At 42.4% G+C, this 24,069-nt stretch overlaps 1 protein-coding gene across 1 annotated transcript in view; it reads left to right on the top strand.

Moving 5' to 3' along the window:
- The window catches only part of LOC103610755 (E3 ubiquitin-protein ligase HERC2-like), a gene marked incomplete at its 3' end in the record, with an annotated part of 40,178 nt that extends 16,160 nt beyond the window's left edge, over positions 1–24,018 (top strand). Inside the window, exons 15-25 of the mRNA XM_008594854.1 lie at positions 6,779–6,950; positions 7,834–8,017; positions 8,590–8,730; positions 11,909–12,100; positions 14,510–14,663; positions 17,935–18,042; positions 19,303–19,434; positions 19,886–20,044; positions 20,129–20,247; positions 21,151–21,276; positions 23,863–24,018. Of these exons, the coding sequence (XP_008593076.1) occupies positions 6,779–6,950; positions 7,834–8,017; positions 8,590–8,730; positions 11,909–12,100; positions 14,510–14,663; positions 17,935–18,042; positions 19,303–19,434; positions 19,886–20,044; positions 20,129–20,247; positions 21,151–21,276; positions 23,863–24,018 (1,643 nt within the window). The remainder of the gene's footprint in view (positions 1–6,778; positions 6,951–7,833; positions 8,018–8,589; positions 8,731–11,908; positions 12,101–14,509; positions 14,664–17,934; positions 18,043–19,302; positions 19,435–19,885; positions 20,045–20,128; positions 20,248–21,150; positions 21,277–23,862) is intronic.
- Positions 24,019–24,069: the final 51 nt, after the last annotated feature.

Below are 24,069 nucleotides of genomic sequence, written 5' to 3'. Positions count from 1 at the left end.
TCTTCTCTGAGCTCCTTCTATGGATTGCAGTAAAGTTATAGATTGTTAATACTGCTGGCAGATCAGAGGTTGTAGCACTGTGTTCACTGCATTACGAACCCAAAGGTACAGGAGAATCATTGTGCACTCTTTTGTGGTTTATGCATGCTGGAATGAAAATGTAGAATAATGATGCTGGTTCTCGTATTTATGATCAGGTTAATCCTGGCAGTGCTGTACATGTGTGCAAACAGAAGATTCTTAACAATAACTACTTCAGAGATACTAGTGTAGGCACTGTGCTGGGCCACTTTGTATTTTTTTAACAGCTTTAGTTCAGGTATAGTTGACATACAATAAACTGCACCTATGTAAAGTGTACATTTTAATTGGTTTTCAAAGATATATGCAGCTGTGAAAGCATCACCACAATCAGAGGTAATGAACACATACATCACCCCCAAAATTCTGTTCTGCCCACTCACAGCCCCTCCCTCTCACTCTTGACTCCCTCCTGCTCTCTCCCGTAACCACTGACTTGCCACTATAAATCAATTTGCATTTTTTAGAGTTTTATGTAAGTGGAATCATATAGCATGTACTCTTTTTTATCTCATTTTTTTCACTCAGTTGTAATTATTTTGAGATTCATCCATGCTACACGTATCAATAGTTCATTCTTTTTTATTGTTGGGTAGTGTCTCATTTATGAGTGTACTGCAGTGTGTTTGTTCACCTGCTGATGAACATTTGGGTTTCCAGTTTTTGACTCTTCAAATAAAACTGCTGGTAGAACTCCATGTACAAGTCTTTGTGTGGACATATACTTGCATTTCTCATGGGTAAATTCTTAGGAGAGGAATGGTTTTATCACGTGGTAGGTGTATGTTTAGCTTCGTAAGATACCAACAAACTGTTTGCAAAGTGGTTCCAAAGCTGCAGGTTCTCCACATTTTTACCAACACTTGATATGGTTAGTCTTTAATTTTAGACATTCTAATAGGTGTGTGGTGGTAAGTCATGTGGTTTTAATTTGCATTTCTCTAGTGACTAATGGTGTTTATCATCTTTCCTATATACCATCCAAATACCTTTTTTGGTGAATGTCTTTTCAAATCTTTTTTGGTGAATGTCTGTTCAAAATAGATTGGTTGCTTTCTTAATGCATTTGAGAGTTCTTTTTATATTCTAGATGCAAGTCCTTTGTCAAATATATTTGCAAATATTTTCTCCTAATGTGACCTTTTTATTTTCTTCACAAGTTAATTTTAAAGAACAGAATTTTAGAATTTGAATGAAGTCCGATTTATCCTTTTTTTCAATTATTTGATCACACTTTTTTTTTTTGTCTTTTTTACTGACCGGTAACGGGATCACAACCCTCGGTGTCGCGCCCTTACTGTGCTCAGCCAGTGTTTTTTTTCTTTTTTTTTTTGTCTTTTTTACTGACCGGTAACGGGATCACAACCCTCGGTGTCGCGCCCTTACTGTGCTCAGCCAGTGAGCGGGAACCGGTCTCCACATGGGATCCGAACCCTCGGCGGGAGCCAAGCAGCACACTATCCAGTGCGCCACCGGGCCGGCCCTTGATCACACTTTTGATGTCGTGTCTAAGAAACCTTTGCCTAACTCAGTGTGATAGGAATTCTCTTCCTGTGTTCTCCTATAGAAGTTTTAGAGCTTTAGATATTTAGGTCTAAGCTTAGTCTTGACTTAAATTTTATATATGGTATGAGGTTTGAATTGAAATTCATTTTTTTTTTGCATATAGATACCCAGTTGTTGCATTTGTTGAAAAACCCCTTTCTCTACTGAATTGCTTTTGCACCTTTGTCAGAAACCAGTTGCCTGCGTGTGTGCAGATTGTTTCTGGACTCTTGGTTCTGTTTCATTGATTTATTTGTGTATTTTGGTGCCAGTACCAGATTGTCTTGATTACTATAGCTTTAGGGAAGACCTGAACTCAGATTGTGGTAGTTCTTTAGCTTTGCTCTTTTTCACATATGTTTTGACTGTTCTTTCTAGGCCCTTTGCATTTCCATATAACTTTTAGAATCAGCTTGTCAGTTTTTATAAAATAGCCTGCTTGGGGTTTTGGTCAGGATTGCACTGAATCCATAAATCAATTTGGGGAGGATGGACATCTTCAAAATATTGAATCTTCCAACCCATGATTGTAAGTTTCTCTCCATTTGTAGAGATCTTTAATTTCTCTCAGCATATTTTGTAGTTTTAGTATACAGGTCTTGTATCTCTCTTGTCAGATTTATCTCTTAAGTATTTCAGATTGTTAATGCTGTTATAAATGGTACTTATATATCACTTGGTTCTTGCTATGGTATAGGAATATTCAAGTTGCTACTTGTTAGTGTATAGAAATGCAATTGATTTTTTTTTAAGGGAACTTCATCTTTTTTTTGTTGTTGTTGCCTTTTGGTGGCTGTCCTGTATAGGGATCCGAATCCTTGACTTTGGTGTTAGCAACACCACCTGTAAACAACTGAGCCAACCAGCCAGCCCAAGGGAACTTCATCTTTCTGAAGAAATTCTCATATAAGTATCATGATGTTTTCTTCTCTGTCTTGTGAGGGGACATGTAGTCCCCAGTACCAGCTGCTGTTATGCATAGCTGGAATGTGATCTCCTGGCTTCACTAGTCACCAGCTATATGAACTGGAGCAAGTTACTCAGCCTTCCTGTGCTGTTCCCTTTTCTGAGGTAGATTAAGATGGGCTTGACCCCAGTCTACTCTCCAGTTTATGTTACTATCGTTCCATGTTGGTCTTGATGTATAGCTCTTTTCATGCCACATTATATTTGTAACCTTTTGAGATAGACTTTTCCCACTCAGTGTAATCCTCTAAAGATTCACCAAAGTTGTTGCATGTGTCAATACTTCATTCCTCTTTATTACCAAGTAGTATTCCATGATCTTACTATTTACCTATTGAAGGACATTTGGATTATTTCTAGTTTTTGGCTGTTAACAAATAAACCTCCTCTATCATTCATATACAGGTTTTTGTTAGAAAATAAGATTTTATTTCTGTGGTACAAATGTCCAAGAGTGCGATTGCTGGGTCACTTGGTAATTACATGTTTAGTTTGATGAGAAACTACCAAACTGCTTTCCAGAGTGGCTGTACCATTTTATATTCCCACTAGCAGTGGATAAGTGACCAGTTTTTCCTGTATCCTCCTCACTGTTTTGTATTTTGGCCATTCTGATGGATGTATAGTGAAATCTTATTATGGTTTTAATTTGTATTTTACTAATGGATAATTATACTAAACATCTTCTTTTTTTTTTTTTTTTTCCTTTTTGTCTTTTTTCGTGTCCGGCAACGGATCGCAACCCTCAGTGTCACGCCCGTACCGGACCGGGACCGGCAACGGGATCGCAACCTTTGGTGTTGCGCCCGCACCTCGCTCAGCCAGTGAGCGGGAACCGGTCTGTATGTGGGATCTGAACCCTCGGCGGGAGCGCCGCCGCGCTCCCAAGCAGCGCACTGTAGCAGTGTGCCACCGGGCCGGCCCTACTAAACATCTTTTTATGTGCTTATTTACCATCCATATCTCCTCTTTGGTAAAATATGTCTTCATGGCATTTTCTAATTAGATTTTTTTTCTGTTGGGTTTAGAGAGTTTTTTATATATATTCTACATGTTTCTAGTCTTTTGTCGGATATGTTGTATACAAATTTTTCTTCTAGTCTGTAGCTTGTCTTTTCACTCTCTCTTTTTCTTCCTTTTTTTTTCTTAATACAGGAACTGACCCCTGGACCTTGATGTTATCAGCTCTGTGCTCTAACCAACTGAGCTGGCCAGCCAGCCCCTTTTCATTCTCTTTCATAGAACAAAAGTTTTTAATTTTGATGAAGTCTCAGTTATCAGTTTTTTCTTATTTGGATTGTACTCTTGGTGTCAAGTCCAAGTATACTTTTGCCTAGTCCCAGATCCTAAGGATTTTCTCCCATGTTTTCTAAAAGATTTATAGTTTTGTTTTTTATTCTAAATTCATAAATCCATTTTGATTTAATTTTGTATAAGGTGTGAGACTTAGGTTGAGATTTATTTATTTATTCATTATTGCCTATGGATGTCCAGTTACTCTAGTACCATTTGTTGAAAGGCTGTCCCTCCACTGAATTGCTTTTGCACATATGTCCAAAATCAGTTGGGCATATTTATTTATATTGGTCTATTTCTGGCTTCACTGTTTTAGTCCATTGATTCTTGTGCAAGTACCACACAGTCTTAACTATGTTAACTTATAATAATTTTTGAAATTGAGGTTGATTCTTTGCCCTTACTCTTTTTCTTCTATTTCAGAGTTTTTTAGCTATAATAGTTCTTTTGCCTTTCCATATAAATTTTAGAATAATCTTGTCTAAATCTATAAAAACTCACATGGGAAATTTTGATAGGAATTGTGTAAAATCTTTCAATGTGGGTAGAATTGACATCTGTACTATGTAGAGTCTTCCATTACACAAATACAGTTTGTATCTATATTTATTTAGATCTTTGATTTCTTTTATATCTGTTTTGTAGTCTGTAGCTGTTCTGAGAGCCTCAGCTTTGGGTTCTAGTACAAAAAGGCTTAGGAATCCCAAGTGTAATTTAGTGATATAAAGCACCACAAAATACAACTTTCATTTCTCTTACTGAAACTGTGCTTTGGAACAAGTATCCTTGTTCCAAAAAAAGTATAGGAAAACCTCTTCAAAGCAACATTGGATATATGGTTAGAAACCTTTGTGAAAAAGCTATAAGAAAGAGATTCATACATAACAGGAAATGAAGGGGAGGTGGGCACAGGTGTTTACAGTGCACCTTTTGTGACAGCCTAATGCCTAGTTGTCCAACCCATGTTGAGAGGGTCCCTCACACAGGAAACTTGTCTATACTGGCAGATGCCATTGTGGCTCTTGCCTGACTGGTGTCCAGTTTATGCCTGTCTGACTGTCACTGTGGTTCTGGGAGCCTGACCTTTTGTTCTCCCCAGTATCCTAGGGAAAAGTTGTCCTGGGGTAGCCCCTGGTTCTTCAGATGGAAGACACATATTCAGTACACAACCATAGTAGGAAACAAGTCAAATATTTATTACTTACAGATCCTGGGCAGGCAGGGTGCAATGAGTCAGTAGGGCATTTCTCCATCCCTAGGTGACCTCGAGGCACAAGTGAAAAGTCAGGCAGAGGGAGGGAGCACAGCAACTTGTAGTGTACATACAAGAGGTCTTCAAGGAGTTTGTGGAAAAATGGAATTAAAAGATGAAAATAAAAAATATAGACTTTATTTCTCAACAGAAGCTCCATCATGTTCAAGACACTTTTGTAAGTGATGATTCCGGCCATTTGCTCCATTCCTAATAAACTGTGGGTCCTTATGATTTGACCATGTCGATGCAGTCTTTTTTACATTATTAATTGAAGAAAAATGGGTGCGGGTGCCCTCTAAAGACTTTTCGGGATTAGGAAACAAAAAGAAGTCAGAAGGAGCCAAATCAGGACTGTAAAGTGGATACCTAATGATTTCCCATTGAAATTCTCACAAAATTGCCCCTGTTTGAAGAGAGGAATGAGCAGGAACATTGTCTTGCTGGAGAAGGACTCTCCAGTGGAGCTTTGTCTAACTTCCTCAAAACACTCTCATAATAAGCAGGTGTTATCATTCTCCAGAAAGTCAACAGCAAAATGTCTTGAGCATCCCCAAATCTGCTACCATGACCTTTTCTCTTGACTTGTTCACTTTTGCTTTGGCCAGACCACTTCCACATCTCAGAAGCCATGGGTTTCATTGGGCTTTGTCTTCAGGATTGTAATAGTAAAGCCATGTTTCATCACCTTTTAGAAATCTTCACATAAATCCTTCAGGATCTCAATCCCGCTTGTCTAAAATTTCCAACGAAAGCTCTACTCTAGTCTGCAGCTGATTTGGGTGCAACAGTTTAGGGACCCATTGAGCAGAAAGTTTGCTCAGCTGTAATTTTTCAGTCAAAATTGTGTAAGCTGAACCAGTTGAAATTTCTGTGTAGTTGGCTATTGTTTCTGCTGTTCATCCCTGGTCCTCTTCAAATAGGGCATGAACAAGGTTAATTGTTTCCTCACAAATTGATGTGGATGGTTCACTGCTGTGGTCTTCATCTTCAACATTATCTAGTCCCTTCTTCAGTGGAGGAGTCATCCATTTGTTAACAGTGGATTTCTGTGGGGACATTGTCCCCATAAACTTTCTGTAAAGCATCAGTGATTTCACCATTCTTGCACCCAAGCTTCACCATAAACTTGGTGTTTGTTCTTGCTTCAATTTTAGCAGAATTCATGTTGCTCTGATAGAGGCTGTTTTCAAACTGATGTCTTATCCTTCTTGGTGCCTCAAACTAGATCCTGTTCAGACAAATTAGTACAAGTTTATTTTGGTGCCAAAAAAGTTTTGCAATTCATGCATAGTTTTTTCATAATACGCATTTTCCATGAACTTTTTGAAGATCCCTTATAGGTATATAGCATAAACTCTTGTAAGTGTGTTTTGTAACAGTGTCTGCATCTTTTTGCAGTTACTCGTGAACCTTCGCTGAATACAGCTCCTTTACAGAAGTGTAGATAAACTAAAATAAGTGTGTTTTTTTTTTTTTAAACTCCAAAAGACCGTTAATGAGCCTAATACATAATCTGTGAAATAGCAAAATGCAGAGTGCAGTGTTCTGGAACTAAGCTAAAAGGTCAGATGTTATAGAAATTGAGCAAACTGTGGTCTTAAAAATAGACCCCAAATTTTATTTTCCTTTTCTTAGGTGTGCCTTCAGATGCTGATTCTTCTGCTGCCAGTAATAAAATAAGTGGTGCAAATAATTCTAAGCCAAATCGCCCTTCTCTTGCCAAGATTCTCCTGTCATTGGATGGAAACCTGGCCAAACAGCAGGCCTTATCACATGTCCTTACAGCTCTGCAAATCATGTATGCCAGGTAGGTTCTTGTGCTAATTTTTTAAATCCTGCAATTATGTAATCTTTGGGTTTTTCTAATTTTTTGACTTATTAGATGTCTCCAAGAATGTTGTGTCTTTAATGTCTTTAAACGCTATGAGTTTTAAGTCACGTATTCTTTGATGGTGATATATGGTATCTTTGTGCTTATTTTAATTGGTGTTGAAATATGTCAAAAAACCAAGTTAAATAATATTTTCATTATTCTTTCTGGTCAATAAACTCTAAGCATTAATATTTGGGGGAAGAGAAGAACTAGTTGGTACTAATTCACAGTGATGTTTGAGACCACTTATTCCCTTTGCTCACTGAGTAAGGCAGAGGTCACAGTGCTGTCTTTTACATGTTTTGGTACTGTTTTCTCTCAGCCTATGTGAGGTGGCCATCTATTAATCTGTTATGGATGTGGACCTGGCACATGTACTTACATAGGAACATTAGTTTTAGAACAAAGCCCAAGTCGGTCATTGAGAGGACATTTAGTCCTTGCTTCCTGGTATATAGCAGGCTTTCCGTAGACACAGAATTCCCTGACGTTTAGTTATCCGGCCTTCACGCTCTAACAGCAGCCCACTAGGGCTTCTCAGGGAGATATAGAAGCTTGTTCTGTTCTGATTTTTACATTTGGCAGTTTTCACCTGTCATTACTGTGGCTATTCAATTAAATACGATCCAGAGTAAACATTTTTGCTTTTAGACGATGGATATGTAGTAATAATGTTTGGTATTTTCCCAAAACTCTTTTACACGTATTCTGTGGAGATGAGGAAGTGCTTCAGTGGGCACTTGTCCTGCCTGGCACCCTCCTGTCATGCAGTCATGGTAGAGGGCAGCTCAGCAAGCCAGGTTTTCTGTTCTGACAGAGACGCGGTGGTGGGCGCCCTGATGCCGGCTGGCATGATCGCCCCGGTGGAGTGTCCCTCCTTCTCCTCAGCACCCCCTTCCGACACGTCTGCCATGGCCAGTCCCATGAATGGAGAGGAGTGCATGCTGGCAATTGATCTTGAAGACCGACTGAGTCCAAATCTCTGGCAAGAAAAGAGAGAGGTAAAAGTGAACCATAAAACAGGGAAGCAATATCATATAAGATAGGAAAAGGGAGCTACCATGTGTGTAGGAAACTCTCATTCAGTCACTTAAGTTAGGCTGTTTCTGTGCATACTGCTTTGATTTTTTGGCTTGTCTTAGGAAGATGTCCTGTTTAAAGCTTTTTTAAGTGGAAGTAGATTTATCCTTTAAAAAAGTCTTTAGATACAAGTTTACAGTCTTTTATCTGCAATTCTGAAAACTTAAAGATGTGAAAGTCAAAAATTTTCGAAATTTATTTTGGGGAAAGACCCAACTTGCAGAGATGGGAGCTCATTTTAGTCTGATTCATGTGATTTGCTGTGAATATTAATAGATTTTCCTGGAAATATGAATGTACTTGATTTTGCAGGGCTGCCCTGGGCCTGATTGGGGGAGGGCAGCTGATATATGATATAAGCATCGTGTCACTTCTGTGAAACCTGGAACATTGCTCATGTCTCTTTAGAGAGACACTTTGGACTTGTGTAGGAAGTATACCATATTACTGAGTTTCTCCACCTAAATTCCCCTTCCTGTTACTCTCCAATTAGATTGTCTCCTCTGAGGATGCTGTGACCCCCTCCGCAGTGACCCCATCTGCTCCCTCAGCCTCTTCTCGGCCATTTATTCCAGTGACGGATGACCCAGGAGCTGCCAGCATCATTGCAGAAACCATGACCAAAGCCAAAGAGGTCTATAGGCACTCTTTAAGTTTTTATTGTGAAATAATCTTAAATGCACACAAAAGTTGCAGAAATAGTATTTAGAAATAGAGCACAGGGTACTCCATATACCATCCACCTAAGTTCTCCTGTTGTAACATTTTTGAGCCATCTGTGGGGATGTTGCAGGACATGATTCCTGTTCCTTAATGCTTCTGCGGGTGTTTCTTGAGTATCAAGACATCAACATTGATCCAGAATTACTCTCTAATCCACAGACCTGTTCAGAGTTTGCTCGTTGTCCCAAAAGCATCCTTATAGATCTAGCACCCAACCTAGGATTGCATGCTGTGACTCTCATTATCAGCGTGGTCCTTCACTTTGACAGACACACCATAGGACTGATGCAGAGCTCTTGTCAGTGCATCCCATGGGGATGCGTGCACTGCTGAGGTGCTGCGTTGCTTACTGATGATGTTGCCCTTACCACATGGTTAAGGGTGTCTGCCAGGCTTCTCCACTGGACGTTAATAAGTGTGTTAATAAGGACTCATGGGAAGATATTTTGAGAATGTGTAAACATCTTGTTTCTCCTCATACTTTCACCCACCAATTTTTATCATCTACTGATTATTCTTGCTGAATCCATTATTACTGTGGTGATTGTCTCGTGATTATTTTTAAATTTTGTCATCCCTTCTGGAATGTAATTGTTGCCATTCTCTTGTAAGGGAGAGCATCTCTTCTCATCTGTCTGTCTGCTATCTACTTACTTCCTATCTGTCTATTTGTATGGTAAAAATTATGTGACTCAAACAGTGACATTTGTTACTATAATCCTTTGACACTCAAATTGTCCCAGAGTTGGCCATTGGGAGCTTGTTGGGCTGGTTCCTTTGTCTTTCTGACATGTCCTCATAATTTTTTCAACACTTTCTTACTTCTTGGCAAAACAATGTGTTCCAAACAAGTCTCACACCTACGCTGACTCTGCCCTGGAATCAGCCATTTCTCCAAGGGGTTCTGGTTCCTTTTAGTGGATTGTAGAATTTGGAAACCAAGATCTGGGTGTGCGCACAGTAGATACGTGTGTCAGTATTTACGTCGTTTTATGTCTACATATATTGGAAACCACTAGTTTGCACCAATACAGTTAATTCTGATCCAGCTGGGACTCATTCTATTTTTCACCGTGTCTGCATTTATAACTCTTTTCTCTGAAAGTGAGAAACCAGACTTGTGTCATCAGTGGGCTGTTCACTTACAGGTTGATCCCCTTCTTGTCTGGTGCCTGTCTTCCTCTGCAGCGCCTCTGGCACTCAAAACCAGTCTTCCTCCAGCCTGACCTTCATACTGGCTGGCCCAGCTCTGTCATGCCAGCTGCCCCCACAGGTGCACCCCCACTCCAGCACTCCCCACACCAGGCCACCTCACCCTGCTCACAGTCTGTTCCTTGCCAGCCTGTGACCCCCTTGGGGACAGACATGCATTATTTTAATTACATTTGGAACCCTTGATTTATTACAGTTACTGCTGGCAGAAAATATGTCCTATGGAAATTATTCATAGCCATCCATGGTAATAAGGAAGTCACTACAATTTAGTTGTCTTGAATTAACTTCTGATTTTTGGCAGTCTCCTGGAATGAGAGTTTTAATGCAGAAATTATTGTGAAGAAAGCAACATTTTTGCTTTTAGGTAGAAAAAGGATGGTATGATTTTTTTCTTTCCCACCAATTTACTTATGAGACATAGGCATTATTCAAATTATACTTCTGAATTCTTATCATTTCACTTTTGCTTTGATTCATAAATTATGGCAAAGTAATTTTCTTGTTAGTATTGGGCTATAATTCATGTTTAAGGATATGCTACTAGTGATTTTCTTTTGTAGCAGTTTCTGTAGACGCATTTTCTATGTTTTTTTTAACTTCCTCACCAAAAGAAAATGTTAGGTACCATTGTAATTACAAGACCAAAGATACTATGTATATTTAATATAATCCACTGAATGTTTTTGCTGTTCTTCTGTGAGTCAGATTTTGGAATGTCATCACTTCTAATGAATTTCACTTACTGACTCCGTGGGTCTCCATGCAGAGGCACAAGCAGGGTCTGTTCTCAGAGGGAGAACCTTGTTCCTAGCTCAGAGAGGTGTGGTCTCCAGCACACGCTGAAGGTCATGTGCTTGACAGGTTCCCGTGGTGGTGGTGCTTCCCCTGTGGGTTCTGTTTCTGAGAAGAGTTACACTGGATTTGCCCAGGTCTGGAAAGCAGGAGAGGGGAAGAGGCTCTTCTCTGGCTCTTGCTCCTACTCTGATGAGCCAGACTTTGCCTGGGGAGTGTGAAGAGCTTGGGTTCCCTCCTGTTTTGCACAGGCTCACACTGATTCCCACTCTAGAGGCAGAACTATGGGATTCCCTGGCTCTGACACTGCCTTTCCCCTTTCTAGGAGCTGACTTCTAAGAGGCTTTTGTGTGCTGGACAGCCTGGGTGGGGGCAGCTGTCCTGGGAGAAACACCCTCTAGGGTGGAGGCTGAGTTTGCAGTGGTGCTGGGGAAACAGCCCACAGCAAAGAAACGGGCCCCTTTCCTCTGCTGAAAAGGAGAAAAGGTGAATTATCACAGATGTTTTAGCTGACATAGTGGGAATGGGAAGTAAAAGAGTAAAAGAAAAAAAAAATAGAAGTAAAAGTAAGAAGACTTTTATTTTGTATATCTTATCCAAGGAACCCAAGGAGCAAGAGATTATGGATAATGTCTTACATGCCAATGAGTCACTTTAAGTGAGAGTCTAGGAAAGAGTTATGGAAGGATCAGACAAAATATGTAAAATATAGTATACAAATTTAGTTGGTAGAAAATTCTCAAGCACACCTCATTGGTGAGGGGTAGATTTCACATAGTGTGTCTTCATTCCAAGTCTCCCCTGTAATGTCTACTGTGATACAAACTTGGTCACAGGAGTAAGTCATTATTTTGTTATAGTTTAAGACGTTCCTTTTTGACAGATGCTGTTGGTAATTCATAAAATAGTTTATGGCTGGTTGGAGATTTTAGGGACCTGTCATTCTTATATTTCATGGTCTTAAACGCCTCAAATTTCCTTACCCACTGGTAGTCATGTGTCCTTTGAGATTATGGGTAAACTGGTGCCTCTTTCTCTCTTCATATACTCCTCATTCTCATTGTTGGGTGTCATTACTTCAGGGTGCTGAAAGCCAAAACAAAGCTTCGGGCCCGGAGCCTCAGTCCTTGGATGAATTTACCAGCCTGCTTATCGCAGATGACACTCGCGTCATGGTGGACCTGCTCAAGCTGTCTGTGTGCAGCCGGGCTGGAGACAGGGGCAGGGACGTGCTCTCTGCTGTGCTGTCCGGCATGGGTGTTGCCTATCCTCAGGTGAGTCACAGGAAAAGTGGGGGCACCCTGCTCCCTCTCCCTTCCCTATGTGGGGCTGACCTCTCCAGGGAGATACTGCTGTTGACCACACTTGATCTTGTGCTGGATTTCGTCCTGGCAGAGGCAGTTTAGAAAGCACTCTTTTAAAACAAAGCATGTAATTATTCCATCTTTTGCCTGTTTTAGAATTGGTTTGTGGATCATTTTCTTACTGATATGTTAGAGTTCTTTAAATAAGTCCCTTATCTGTTATATATTTTGTAGTTTCCCCCTCCGGTTTGCCTTGTGACATTATTTTGATAATTTTTGCCATGTAGAAATTTCTAATTTTTATGTACTCAGATCTGCAAGTTTTTTCATTTATGGCTTCTGGGTTTTGTATTATGCTGAAAAATGCTTGCTTATATGACAGTCTTTTAAATAAATTCTCTCAAGTTTTCTTCTAATCATCTTTATGATTTTATTTAGTATGTTTACATTTCTGAGCCATCTAGGATATACCTTGATGTAAGGAATAAAGGGATCCAACTTAATTTTTTTCTAAATGGCAAACCAGTTGCCCTATCATCATTTATTGAATAATACATCTTTTCCCCAGTGATTTGAAAACTACTTTTGTCACATTTTAAATTCCAGTGTGTGTATTTGGATCTATTTATAGACTCTCTTCTGTTCCATTGCTATAACTCTTAATGCTCTAATAATACAGTATTTTAACTATTATAGCTTTAAAATACATTTTAATATTTGGTAGCACTGGGTCCAGTAGGACTTCATGTCATTGTGGAAATGTTCTGTACCCGAGCCATTCCATACTTTAGCCATCAGCCACATGTGTCTGTTGAGCACTTGAAATATGGCTAGTGCACCTGAAGAACTGAGTTTTTTATTTTATTTAACTTTAATTAATTTGAATTTGAAGAGGCACATGTGGCTAGTGGCTATTTAATAGGTCTAGACTACAGGTCTAAAGTATGAAGTCAATATTATATCGGTATATCTTAGATATAGGACTGATCAGTGCTTGGTCCTTGGGCTTCCCTCAGGACTCTGTTATCAGCAACCATACTCTGCCTTTTCAGAACCAGCTGTGCCAGGGAGCCTAATGTAGCATTCCCAGTCAGACATGCCATCTGTGGTTCTCTGGGCCCCATGTCACCAAAATGACAAAGCACTAAAGTGTGGTTGAGTGGTGTTGAAAATTAGTAAATGCTTTGGGGGATGTTTTAGTGGCTTGTTATTTCTTAATATGTATTCAGGAAGAATTAAAAAGTTATAGGTTTCCTTCTTTCTGGTTTTTTGAGATAAGTTACTTGACATAATTCTAAGATTAAATCAAGGTGATGGGCTTTGCAGAGGAATGCCATTTGATGATGCCAACACCTGCTTTTCAGTAACTCAGCCAGGTTCCAGGAGAGACAGAAATAAGGACCCAGTTGTCTTCAAACTGCCCTTCCCAATTTGGCAAGATGGTTACGCCTGTGTCCTGGCTGACCTAATATTTGGAATTTTAAAAAAAGAGAAGACAGTTGAATTAAAAAAAATCATGACAATGATAATAGTTTATTAACATAACTGTTTACTAAGCTAAGCTATTTGTTATCTAAATGTGAGGAAAAATAGACAAAAAGAAAAATCTATTCCTGAAAAGTATGGAATAGGAATTGTGTAGAGAAGAATTATTTTTTATGAATTAAAAATTTGGGGATTAATATGTTATTGCTGTTATAACATATTCTCATTTGTTTATAAAAATAGCAATGAAGGAGTTTATAATCACCATCATTAACCACTTAAATGGTTTGAATCACCACTAAATTCCTAAAGTAAAATAAGGCCATATGGATGAGAGAATATGGTGTGGGTGCGGCTTTTAGTGTGCCAGGGAGAGAAATCCCCCAGCTGTGTTCATATGATGCATAGCCCCCTTTTTCAGCTACCCTGTCTGCCACTGTTTATCCTGGATGCTTCATCATTGGTGATTCCTGCCCCTCCCACTCAACTCCCAGTGCCTTATAGGATTCTGGTCATTTTGTCAGCTTTCTGCCCCTTCCCCTGATAAACTTTCCTCACCAGAAAGTAGACTTGTCTTGGTGTGAGAAGAAACTGTTGTCACAGCTGTTAGGTTTTATCAGCTGGCATGTATTGAGTGTATGTTAGGCGCCTTCTGGCTATTTGTATTCATATTGTCTCTGAGCTTCTCAGTACCTTTGCAAGCTCTGCACTGTCTTGATGGTATGGTGAGGAAACCGAGCCCTGGTTTGAACTCAGTTTTGCAAACTCCAAGTCCTCCATTCTGCAACCCTGTCCCTGTGGATAGATTTGGAGCAGGACAAGCAGGGGCAGCATTCATACGGCCCAGGTGTGGGGCCAGTCAGCCTCCTCATCTGTGTCCCTGCTTCCTCCCAGGTGGCAGATATGTTGTTGGAGCTTTGTGTCACTGAGTTGGAAGACGTTGCCACAGACTCACAAAGCGGCCGTCTTTCCTCTCAGCCCGTGGTGGTGGAGAGCACCCATCCCTACACCGATGACACTTCCACCAGCGGCACAGTGAAGATACCAGGTACTGACTGGGCCAGCCCTGGGAAAGCTTCAGGGCCCTCTGCCTGTGGAGCAGCCCAATTCTGTCATTGCTCCTACATTTCCGTTTCATAGAAGAAAAGCTACAGCATTGGTGTGGAATCATTTCCCCCCTTTTCCAGAAACCCATTGCACAATAAAACATAACACAGAAAGCCACAGAAAGTAAATGTTTAGCTTCTCAATGATCAAGTGGTACCCTGGTCATCAAGACCAGGTCTAAATGTAACCTGTGCCAACCCCTAGAAGCCCTGTGTGTGTCCTCCTGCAGTGACACGTCCTGCCCTTGAGCCATCATCGCTGACTTGCATTTCTAGACAGCTTCTATTACCCAAGTGTGCATCTTTCTTTTCTTTTCTTTTGTCAATTCATGTGTCAAGGCACCAGGGCCTTGGACCCACCAAGCTTCCCTGCTCCCAGGTCCTCTGCATGCACATTCCTGCTGTAATTCAGCATGTTCCTCATCCCATCCTTCTGCAGCTAGCACCTGATCCAGAGCTGCATTGGCTCAGCCCTTGGCAAGCCCAGTGGAGATGGTGACCCAGCATCAGGCGGCTACCGTGTCTCCTTGCCTCTCCTCTGCAATGTGACAGCCACTGGCACTCAGTGCCTGAGGCCATTGATCCATTGGGGGCTGCAAAATGGTGCTATTCTAATTGAGCCATTTCTTTCTTATTTATTAGCTGGAATACTTGATAAAGAACATTTTCTCCTAATCCTTCAGTTTGTTACCCAGGTGTGCTGTTTGCATAAGAAAGGCAGGATGAAAGCTTGATTCTTCCCTTCTGTTTACCAGTTTTCAAGAGAATGAGTTAGTTCCCTATCATTCTTTTTTTTTTTTTTCCTTTTTGTCTTTTTTCGTCATTCTTTGAAAGTGACCAGTTGTTTTTCATGGATCGAAACACAGATGATGGGTTTTAATTCATTGTGATCATTATCCTCATTAAAGCTCAAATCACCCATCTCTGGACAGTGGCAGCCTCTTCAGTATGGCTCCTGAAATGACTCTGGTGGTCCCTTGATAACTTCCACATAGTCTGGTGTTGCAAGGTGTTCAAGGCTTGTCTTACCGGTTTCCACGCTCTGCTTGGGATCTGCCCTGGTTTCTTTTAGTGAAGGTGTCATTTCAAGATCACAGCCCAGGTTCTGGGATACTCATTGCTACTGTCCTTGTTTCTAGGCCTTTCTAGTGGACAGAGAAAGGATGGATGGGTGGATGGACAGACAAACTGACTTTCATTTTAGTTCATGCTGATACTTTTGATTAAAAATTCTAAAGTACAGGGTTTCCACTTAACCTCTTCTGTAATATCTGCGTCTCTTTTCTTCCATACCAAATCCTGGTTCCAAGACAGATGATAGAATGTCTCATGATTTTTTACTTTATCCCACGTGATATTTACAACAGACTCAGGACACAACTCTGCAGCAAAGTCATCAGCAGTCCTTAAGATCAGGCTTGTCTAAGAGAGTTTGTGTCCACTGAACTTGAAAGGTGCCTTTTCTCAATATTAAATCTTTGAATCATGTATTTTCCCCCACATAAGTGTGATGATAACAAATTTTTCCTGTATTAAGTCATGTGCTTTTTTTTTTTTTCCCTTTTTTTCGTGTCCGGCAACGGATTGCAACCCTCAGTGTCGCACCCGCACCGGACCGGGACCGGCAACGGGATCACAACCCTCGGTGTTGCTCCCGCACCTCACTCAGCCAGTGAGCGGGAACCGGTCTGTATGTGGGATCCGAACCCTCGGCAGGAGCGCCACTGCGCTCTCAAGTGCGCCACCGGGCCGGCCTGTCATGTGCTTTTTTTTTCAGTAATTTTACTACAATGTGTGTTCATGTTGGTCCAGCTGATTTCTCAGATAAGGGGTGTGCTTCTTTAAAATGCAGTTCCACATCTTCCCTTTCAGGACACTGTCTTGAATTCCAGTCTGTAGTGTTTGTTCTGTTGCCTTGCTTGGTCCTCTTTTCCAGGGAGGGTCATTATCCATGTGCTGGATGCCTTTTAGATTTAATGTTGGTTACTTCCTCTCTCAAATACTTTTTAACTCTATTTCTTTAAAATTTTTTTTCTTTTTCTCCTATCTTAAGGCATTATCTGTTGTGTTTAGTTGATTTTTTACTCTTTCTAGTTTAGTCACCATTTCGGAATTTTTTTTAGTTGTAATTCTTTCCCGAGTTTTATTTTTTAGTGTTTTGGTGTTCCTAATTCTGATTTATGTTTTTCTTTTATGTCTTGTATAGACACATCTTTCCGGCCTGCTTTCATTGTTGTAGGGATGTTATTCTGTTCCTTATTCTTTCTTTTCTAACAATAACTTTGTATTGGATTTGGCCTTGATACTTTTATCTTGCTCTTTTCTTTTCTGGCTGTTGGCTGGTATGGTGACCTTGGTGACACCAACGCCGTAAATGCACTAACTGGCCAGCCCAGTATCTTGCTTGTTTTTATGTGAAATTAGTTTTTTTGTTTGTTTGTTTTCTTGTTAACTTTAAGCAGTTACTCTTATTGGTACTCTGTGTAAAGTCTATCAGTACACACCTGTAACCTCAAAATGGGATCCATGCTCCTGACCGAGGCCTGTGTTATGCTATTCCTTCCACCCTCCCTCCTGTGCGTTTTTCCTGGCCCTACCACCTTATCCTCTGCTAGTCTTTAAAAATGTCCCAGCCTGAAGGGAACCCCCTGTTTCTCTACACACAGTTCTTCTGGTACCCAGTGTGGGGGTTTTCCACACCAAGAAATTCTCCAGTTCTATGTGGACACCAACTGGGTATCCCACAGTTCAATTCAGTTCTGGCACTGACTGTCCACACTTAGCACAGACCCCACAGGACGAGACTGCCCCAACTTCAACACCAATTGCAAGTAGTGGGTCCCCAGGTTAATCACAGCTTCTGTCTGATGGGGCTACAAATTGGTGTTCCCATAGCCCCTTCCTCAGTTTCGACAATTTGCTATAATTCTTGGTCTGGGGATAGGGCTTGCATTGTGAAAATTTGCCTGGAGGGAGAGCACAAAATGAATTGGCTGAGCAGAAGTGTGTTCTGGCCTTTCAGTGTGCAGGCATCTTCTTATGTGGAGGGTGGTGTAGGGACGGGGATGGTCAGTCTTAGGTTCTTGTTTTTGAGGTTAATTCTTGCTGACTGCCTGTAGCTTTTAAACACAGTTGTCTCATCATGGTGTGCCATGGCTGTGGTGTGCCAGCTGGGAGAAGTCACTCTGTGGTGTGTGCTCGCTTGTCTTCCAGGTGCAGAGGGACTCAGGGTGGAGTTTGACCGACAGTGCTCCACAGAGAGGCGCCACGACCCTCTCACTGTCATGGATGGTGTCAACAGGATTGTCTCTGTGCGGTCAGGTGAGGAAGGGAGGTTGAGCAGGGCACAGTCTGCTGCCACCACCTCTGTGAACAGAATTGGCAACCTTTGTAGGACAGAATGCTGCTGTTTCCTTCTTATGGGAGGGAGCCTTAAGGAAGGGACAGTAAGCTATTCAGCTGTGAAGTGCAGTAGGTTTCATTTGCCTCTTTCCAATAATTTAAATAAGGTAAGTATCCTTGCGGAGTGGAGTGTGCAGTACACAGCTGATGGTGGGTGGCTGAGTGGGCAGCATGAGAGGGGCCTGTCGGGACATGGCCAGCCTTGCTTAGATGGTGGAGAAGTACACTAGATGTGTGGGTGCCAGGCCATGCGAGGTGAAATTTGGCATACGACAAAGCTTTTAAAAGGGATTCATTTTTCATTGATTGCGGGGAGGGCTCAGCTGTATATGGAGTGAGTGTTGTGTGCGTGTGCTGGGTGGAGCTGGCGCAGGTGGGAGGTGGCATGTATGGGTTCCTCTCTGCCCTACTTATGTTCCAGGAGGTCCGCGGGGGCAGATCATTCCATCTGCAGGGCTTGTTGAATGCTCTTTTACTGGGCATGTGAGAGCTGTCAGTACTGGGGTGTGCACATCTTTTCAGACCTCTTTATCCTTCATCTTGAGCAAGGGGCGACAAACTTTCCTGTAAGGGGCCAGGTAGTAAACATGCCGCGCTTTGTAGGCTGATAACAGTGATGGGTCTTCCGAAGGCAGCCCCCACATGCTGCCTGACGGTCCCTCTAAAGCAGAGCCAGGCTGGGGTCTCTCTACCTGCTCTAGGACACCCTCCTCTCCACAGCTGCTCCCAGGTGGCCTCTTCCTGGCCATACTGAAGGTACATACATGTACCCTTATGGGAACAGTTCTTTCTTATGTTGCCATTATATGAGACCTTCCCTAGGTAATATCCCCACAGTTCTGACCTGGGTGTGCGCTGGCTGGCCCTGTAGGCCTTGCACTGCCCCTGAGCATATGTGATCATCTTTTCTGGGGTAGTGGCTTCCATCAGGGCATTGCCTGTCCGCCCTCACTTCTGCCAGTACTTAATTGGGGGCTAAATGAGTGTTTGTTGAAGGGCAGGGTAAATTGAATCATGATTTCCAAGAGTGGCGTGTTGCTGTGAACTTAAACCTGGGAACTTGGGTTGAAGGAGTCTACTGTTCAGATGAGGTTTAAATGAATTTGCTTTTATCTGAAGAAGTTTGTGTTGCTGGGATGATGGCATGAACCTAACCCCAGGGTGTACTTTTCTCTGCAGGCCGAGAGTGGTCCGACTGGTCCAGTGAGCTCCGCATCCCGGGGGATGAGCTGAAGTGGAAGTTCATCAGTGATGGTTCTGTGAACGGCTGGGGCTGGCGCTTCACAGTCTACCCCATCATGCCAGCCGCAGGTAGGGAGGGGCTGATGGCCATCAAGCTTTGGTGACTGGCTACAGCTGTGACCCAGCCACACGGGACCATGCATGTTTTCCATTGAGTAACTTATGGTCTGCCCTCTCCTGCCATGTTGGGAGCGGAGAGGGAGGGCCACCAGAGGACCCACTGAGGTGAGGATCAGGACCACAAAGAGCTACTTCAGCCATCCAGCTTTCAGGGTGCTAGCACTGCGCCTTCACCCGACATGAACATTGTTGCTGGTTGCAGTTCTTAAGGCTTTTGATTACAGTTAAAATTTCAGCATAAAGAGCATGGCTTATGTGACTTAGGCAGATGTGCACAGCTTTTTCTGCTGCATTACAGGTGGGTGGGAGCTACCCTGTATGAGTCGCATTTCTAATGTGTCTCCTAGTGGGGGACTCCCACCTTTTCAAGCACGGGGATGTTCACAGTGCTCATCCACAGGCCCTAAAGACCTCCTTTCTGACCGCTGCGTCCTCTCCTGTCCGTCCATGGACTTGGTGACGTGTCTGCTAGACTTCCGCCTCAATCTCACCTCCAACAGAAGCATTGTCCCTCGCCTGGCAGCCTCGCTAGCAGCATGCGCACAGTTGAGTGCCTTAGGTAAGTGTCGCCTTTGCTGCCATGTCTGTCTTCCTAGTTGGCAAAATGGGAAAGCTTCTGATGTTTTCTGTCTGCTCATTTCAGCTGCCAGTCACAGAATGTGGGCCCTTCAAAGATTGAGAAAGCTGCTTACAACTGAATTTGGGCAATCAATTAACATAAATAGACTGCTTGGAGAAAATGATGGGGAAACAAGAGCTTTGGTATGGAGCTTCATTACACAATTTCTAGACCTGTCACCCTTGGGAATAAAATGCTGCTTTAATCATTTAAACCTCTTAAGTCAGTGAGAAGAGTTGGGAAATTTACGCAAGAATAAGGAGGCCTTTGTCATATGTAGGCTTTTCCTTATGTTGCTACATGTACTAAGTCAAGCTGGACTTTGATTTTTTAAAAATCAGTGTGTCAGGGCCGAGCCCGTGGCGCACTTAGGAGAGTGCGGCACTGGGAGCGCAGCAGCGCTCCTGCCGCGGGTTCGGATCCTATATAGGGATGACCGCTGGTGCGCTCACTGGCTGAGCACGGTGCGGCCGGTCTCAAAAAGGCCAAAAAAAATCAGTGTGTCAGGGCCGAGCCCGTGGCGCACTTAGGAGAGTGCGGCACTGGGAGCGCAGCAGCGCTCCTGCCGCGGGTTCGGATCCTATATAGGGATGACCGCTGGTGCGCTCACTGGCTGAGCACGGTGCGGCCGGTCTCAAAAAGGCCAAAAAAAATCAGTGTGTCAGCAGCTGTGAATATAGGATTGTGCTTATTGGACTTAACGATCAGTCTGCCTGACACATCCCCTTTATTTTGCTGGAAAAGAAAGCTCCTGTTGAACCTAACCACATGAGACAGACAGGATTTGCAGGCCGGAGAGGGACTGGTTCCCTGGGTGGCTATACTGAGATTGAGGCCAAACGTTTGAGGTGAATGTTCAGACTCCCTCTTTTTCTTTTAGTGTTCATGTCCTTTGGGCTTTTTCCTACTTGAGAATGTAAATAAGCATTTTTTTAGGGGGAATAGTATCAACACAGCAAAACGCTTTGCTTGTAGAAACAAAACAAACTGTGAACTCCCTGCATTTTGGATTCCTGCAGCAGAATATGACTTTGTTATTTTCTTAGAGTTTTACAGGCAGTGCTCTTGCTGCTTTGGTGAAAGGCCTTCCAGAAGCTTTGCAAAGGCAGTTTGAATATGAAGATCCTATTGTGAGAGGTGGCAAGCAGCTGCTGCACAGTCCGTTCTTTAAGGTAATATCTCACTTATTTTTAAAGTGATGGAAGAGCCACTGAGAGCTGTCACATGCAGCGTGCCATGTTTTGGGCCTGTTAGGGCAGTTGTAGGTATTGCTGAAGTTGAATATGAAAAATCTCAAGAATTAATTGTGTGGTCTACACCCTTATACCTTACGTCTTTAGCTGAGCATTAGCATGCTTTGAGGCGCATAGGCCTTCTAGTTAGTTTGCAGAGGCAACAAGTGTTGTAGCAGTTGTTGGATCTGAGGTCCTGTTACTTATAATGGAATGCCAGAAACTGGCATCAGAATTACATTGATGACTACCCATTAAACCGTCAATGGATTAAGCCATTATGAGGGTACATGAGGGTACTGTCCTCACAATCTAATCATCTTTTGAAGGCCCTACCTTTCAATTACCATAATAGGATATCCCACCCTCTTAGCACTGTTACAGTGTAGATGAAGTCAACACATGAACTTCTGGGGACACATTCTGCCCGTGGCCCTTAAAGTTCATGTTCTTCTCATAGGTAAATACATTCATTCCACCACTAAAGTCTTAACTTGTTTCAGCTCAAAAAGTGCGAAGTCCAAAGTCCCATCTGTGAAATCAAAACAAGTTATCTACTGCCAAAATACAATGCAGGAACAGGCATAAGAGAAATTCTCATTCCAAGATGGAGAGATGAGCCAAAAGAAAGGTGTAACAAGTCCCAAACAAGTCTGAAACCCAACAGAGCAGTCATCAAATCTCAAAGCTAAAGAATAACCTCCCTGACTCCATATCCTGTCCTCTGCACACTGGTGTGGGGGTTGGGCCTCCAAATCCTCAGGCAGCTCTCCTATGGCTTTCCTGGGCTCAGGCCATGCTTCAGCTCTTTCAGGCTGGTGTACAGTTCTAAGGTCTCTGTGGCGGTCCTGCTGCCATAGCTATACTAGGCATGGCTCTGGTGGGCTTTCTCTGCTGCAACTCTGACCCCACATTTCTGTTTGACATTACTCTAGTTAAGGCTGTCTGTGGTGACTTTGCCCCTGTGACAGATCTCTTCTTGGGTCACAGGCTTTTCCATATATCTTCTGATATGGTGGAGACTGGCACAGCTCTGGCATTCTGTGAGCCTGTAGACTTAATACCATGTGGATGCTGCCAAGGCTTCCAGCTTGCATCTTCCAAAGCTGCAGTTCCAATTTAGCCATGGCTGGAGCAGCCAGGGTGCAGGTAGCAGCATCCTGAGGTGACCCTGGGCAGCAAACCCATGGAAAGTACCTTGGGCCTGTTCCCTGAAACCATTCTGTCTCACTAGGCTTCTGAGCCCATGATGGGAGGGGCAGCCTCGGAAATCTCTGAAATGCCTTCAAAACTTTATTTCTCTTCTCTTGATAATCCCTTCTTTCTATCCTGATCTTTGCAAACAGTCCCTGGGCTATACTCTTGGTTTCCTTTCTTGGTTTCATTCTTTACATGGCCAGGGCGAGAGTTTTCCAACTTTTTACCCTCTGCTTCCTTTTTAATTATAAATGTTTGCTTTACCTTATGCCTTTTCTGCCATAACTCAGCATAGGCTGTTGCAACTATCCATACAGCTTTCTGAGTGCTTTGCTGCTTAGAAATTTCTTCTGCCAAATATGCTGGTTCATAACAAGTTCTACATTCCATTAAGCCCTTAGGCATGAACAGAATGCACCTAAGATTTTTGCAGCTCTATAACAAGTGTGGCTTCTGCTCCAGTTTCCAATACATCTGAGACCTCCTCAGAATGTCCTTTATTGTCCATATTTTTATCAGCATTTTAGATACCACCATTTAACCAGTCTCTAAGACATTTCAAACTTTCCCTGGTCTTCTTGTCTTCTAAAACCTCATTAGGATGTAGGCTTTCTCTAGCCTGCTCCTCCAAATTCTTCCTCTGCCTCTTACCCAGTTCCAAAGCTGCTTCCACATTTTCAGGTATTTGTTGTAAGCAACACCCCACATCTGGTACAAGTTTTCTGTATTAGTCTGTTTCTGTTGCTTATAACAGAATACCTGAAACTGGGTAATTTATAAAGAAATAAAATTTATTCCTTACAGTTTTGGAGGCTGAGAAGTCCAAAGTCCATGGAATGCATCTAGTGAGGGCCTTCTTCAACGCGGGGTATCACATGGCGAATGGGCTGAGCAAGAGAGAAATAACCTGCTTACTCACTTTCCTTATAAAGCCATCATAACCATGCCAATGACCACCCATTAAACTATAAATAGATTAATCCATTCGCAAGGGGACAGTCCTCCCAGTCTAATCTTCTCTTCAAATAACTATAGTAGGATCTTTCATCATCAACACTTGTTACAGTGTAGATCTAGTTTCCAGTACGTGAAACTTTTTGTGGTGTGGGGGGACACATTTGACCTATAGCATCTAGGAACTGTTGGAAATAACTGCATCATTGATGGTGGTAAAACACTTCCTGGACATGAGGCAGTCAGCCTGGAGTAAGGTGCTCCTGAGTGAGGACCCACAGAAGCCCTAGGACAACGGTTGTGGCAATTGGCTCATCTTCAACACGTTAGCTGTGTTTCTCACCATCCCAGTGTTTTTTATTTTGGTGGATGCAGGTGCTAGTAGCTCTTGCTTGTGACCTGGAACTGGACACTCTCCCTTGCTGTGCTGAGACACACAAGTGGGCTTGGTTTCGACGGTACTGCATGGCCTCCCGTGTTGCTGTGGCCCTGGACAAAAGAACGCCATTGCCCCGTCTGTTTCTTGATGAGGTATTGCATGTTATTTTGTCTTTTTTTTTTTTTTTTTTTTTTCCGTTTCCG

Source organism: Galeopterus variegatus, unplaced genomic scaffold (genome assembly GCF_000696425.1).
Source record: "Galeopterus variegatus unplaced genomic scaffold, G_variegatus-3.0.2 Scaffold11724, whole genome shotgun sequence".
Classification (NCBI taxonomy): Eukaryota; Metazoa; Chordata; class Mammalia; order Dermoptera; family Cynocephalidae; genus Galeopterus; species Galeopterus variegatus.
The sequence above is the reverse complement of the archived record's forward strand: the minus strand, read 5'-3'. Positions and strand labels throughout refer to the sequence as shown.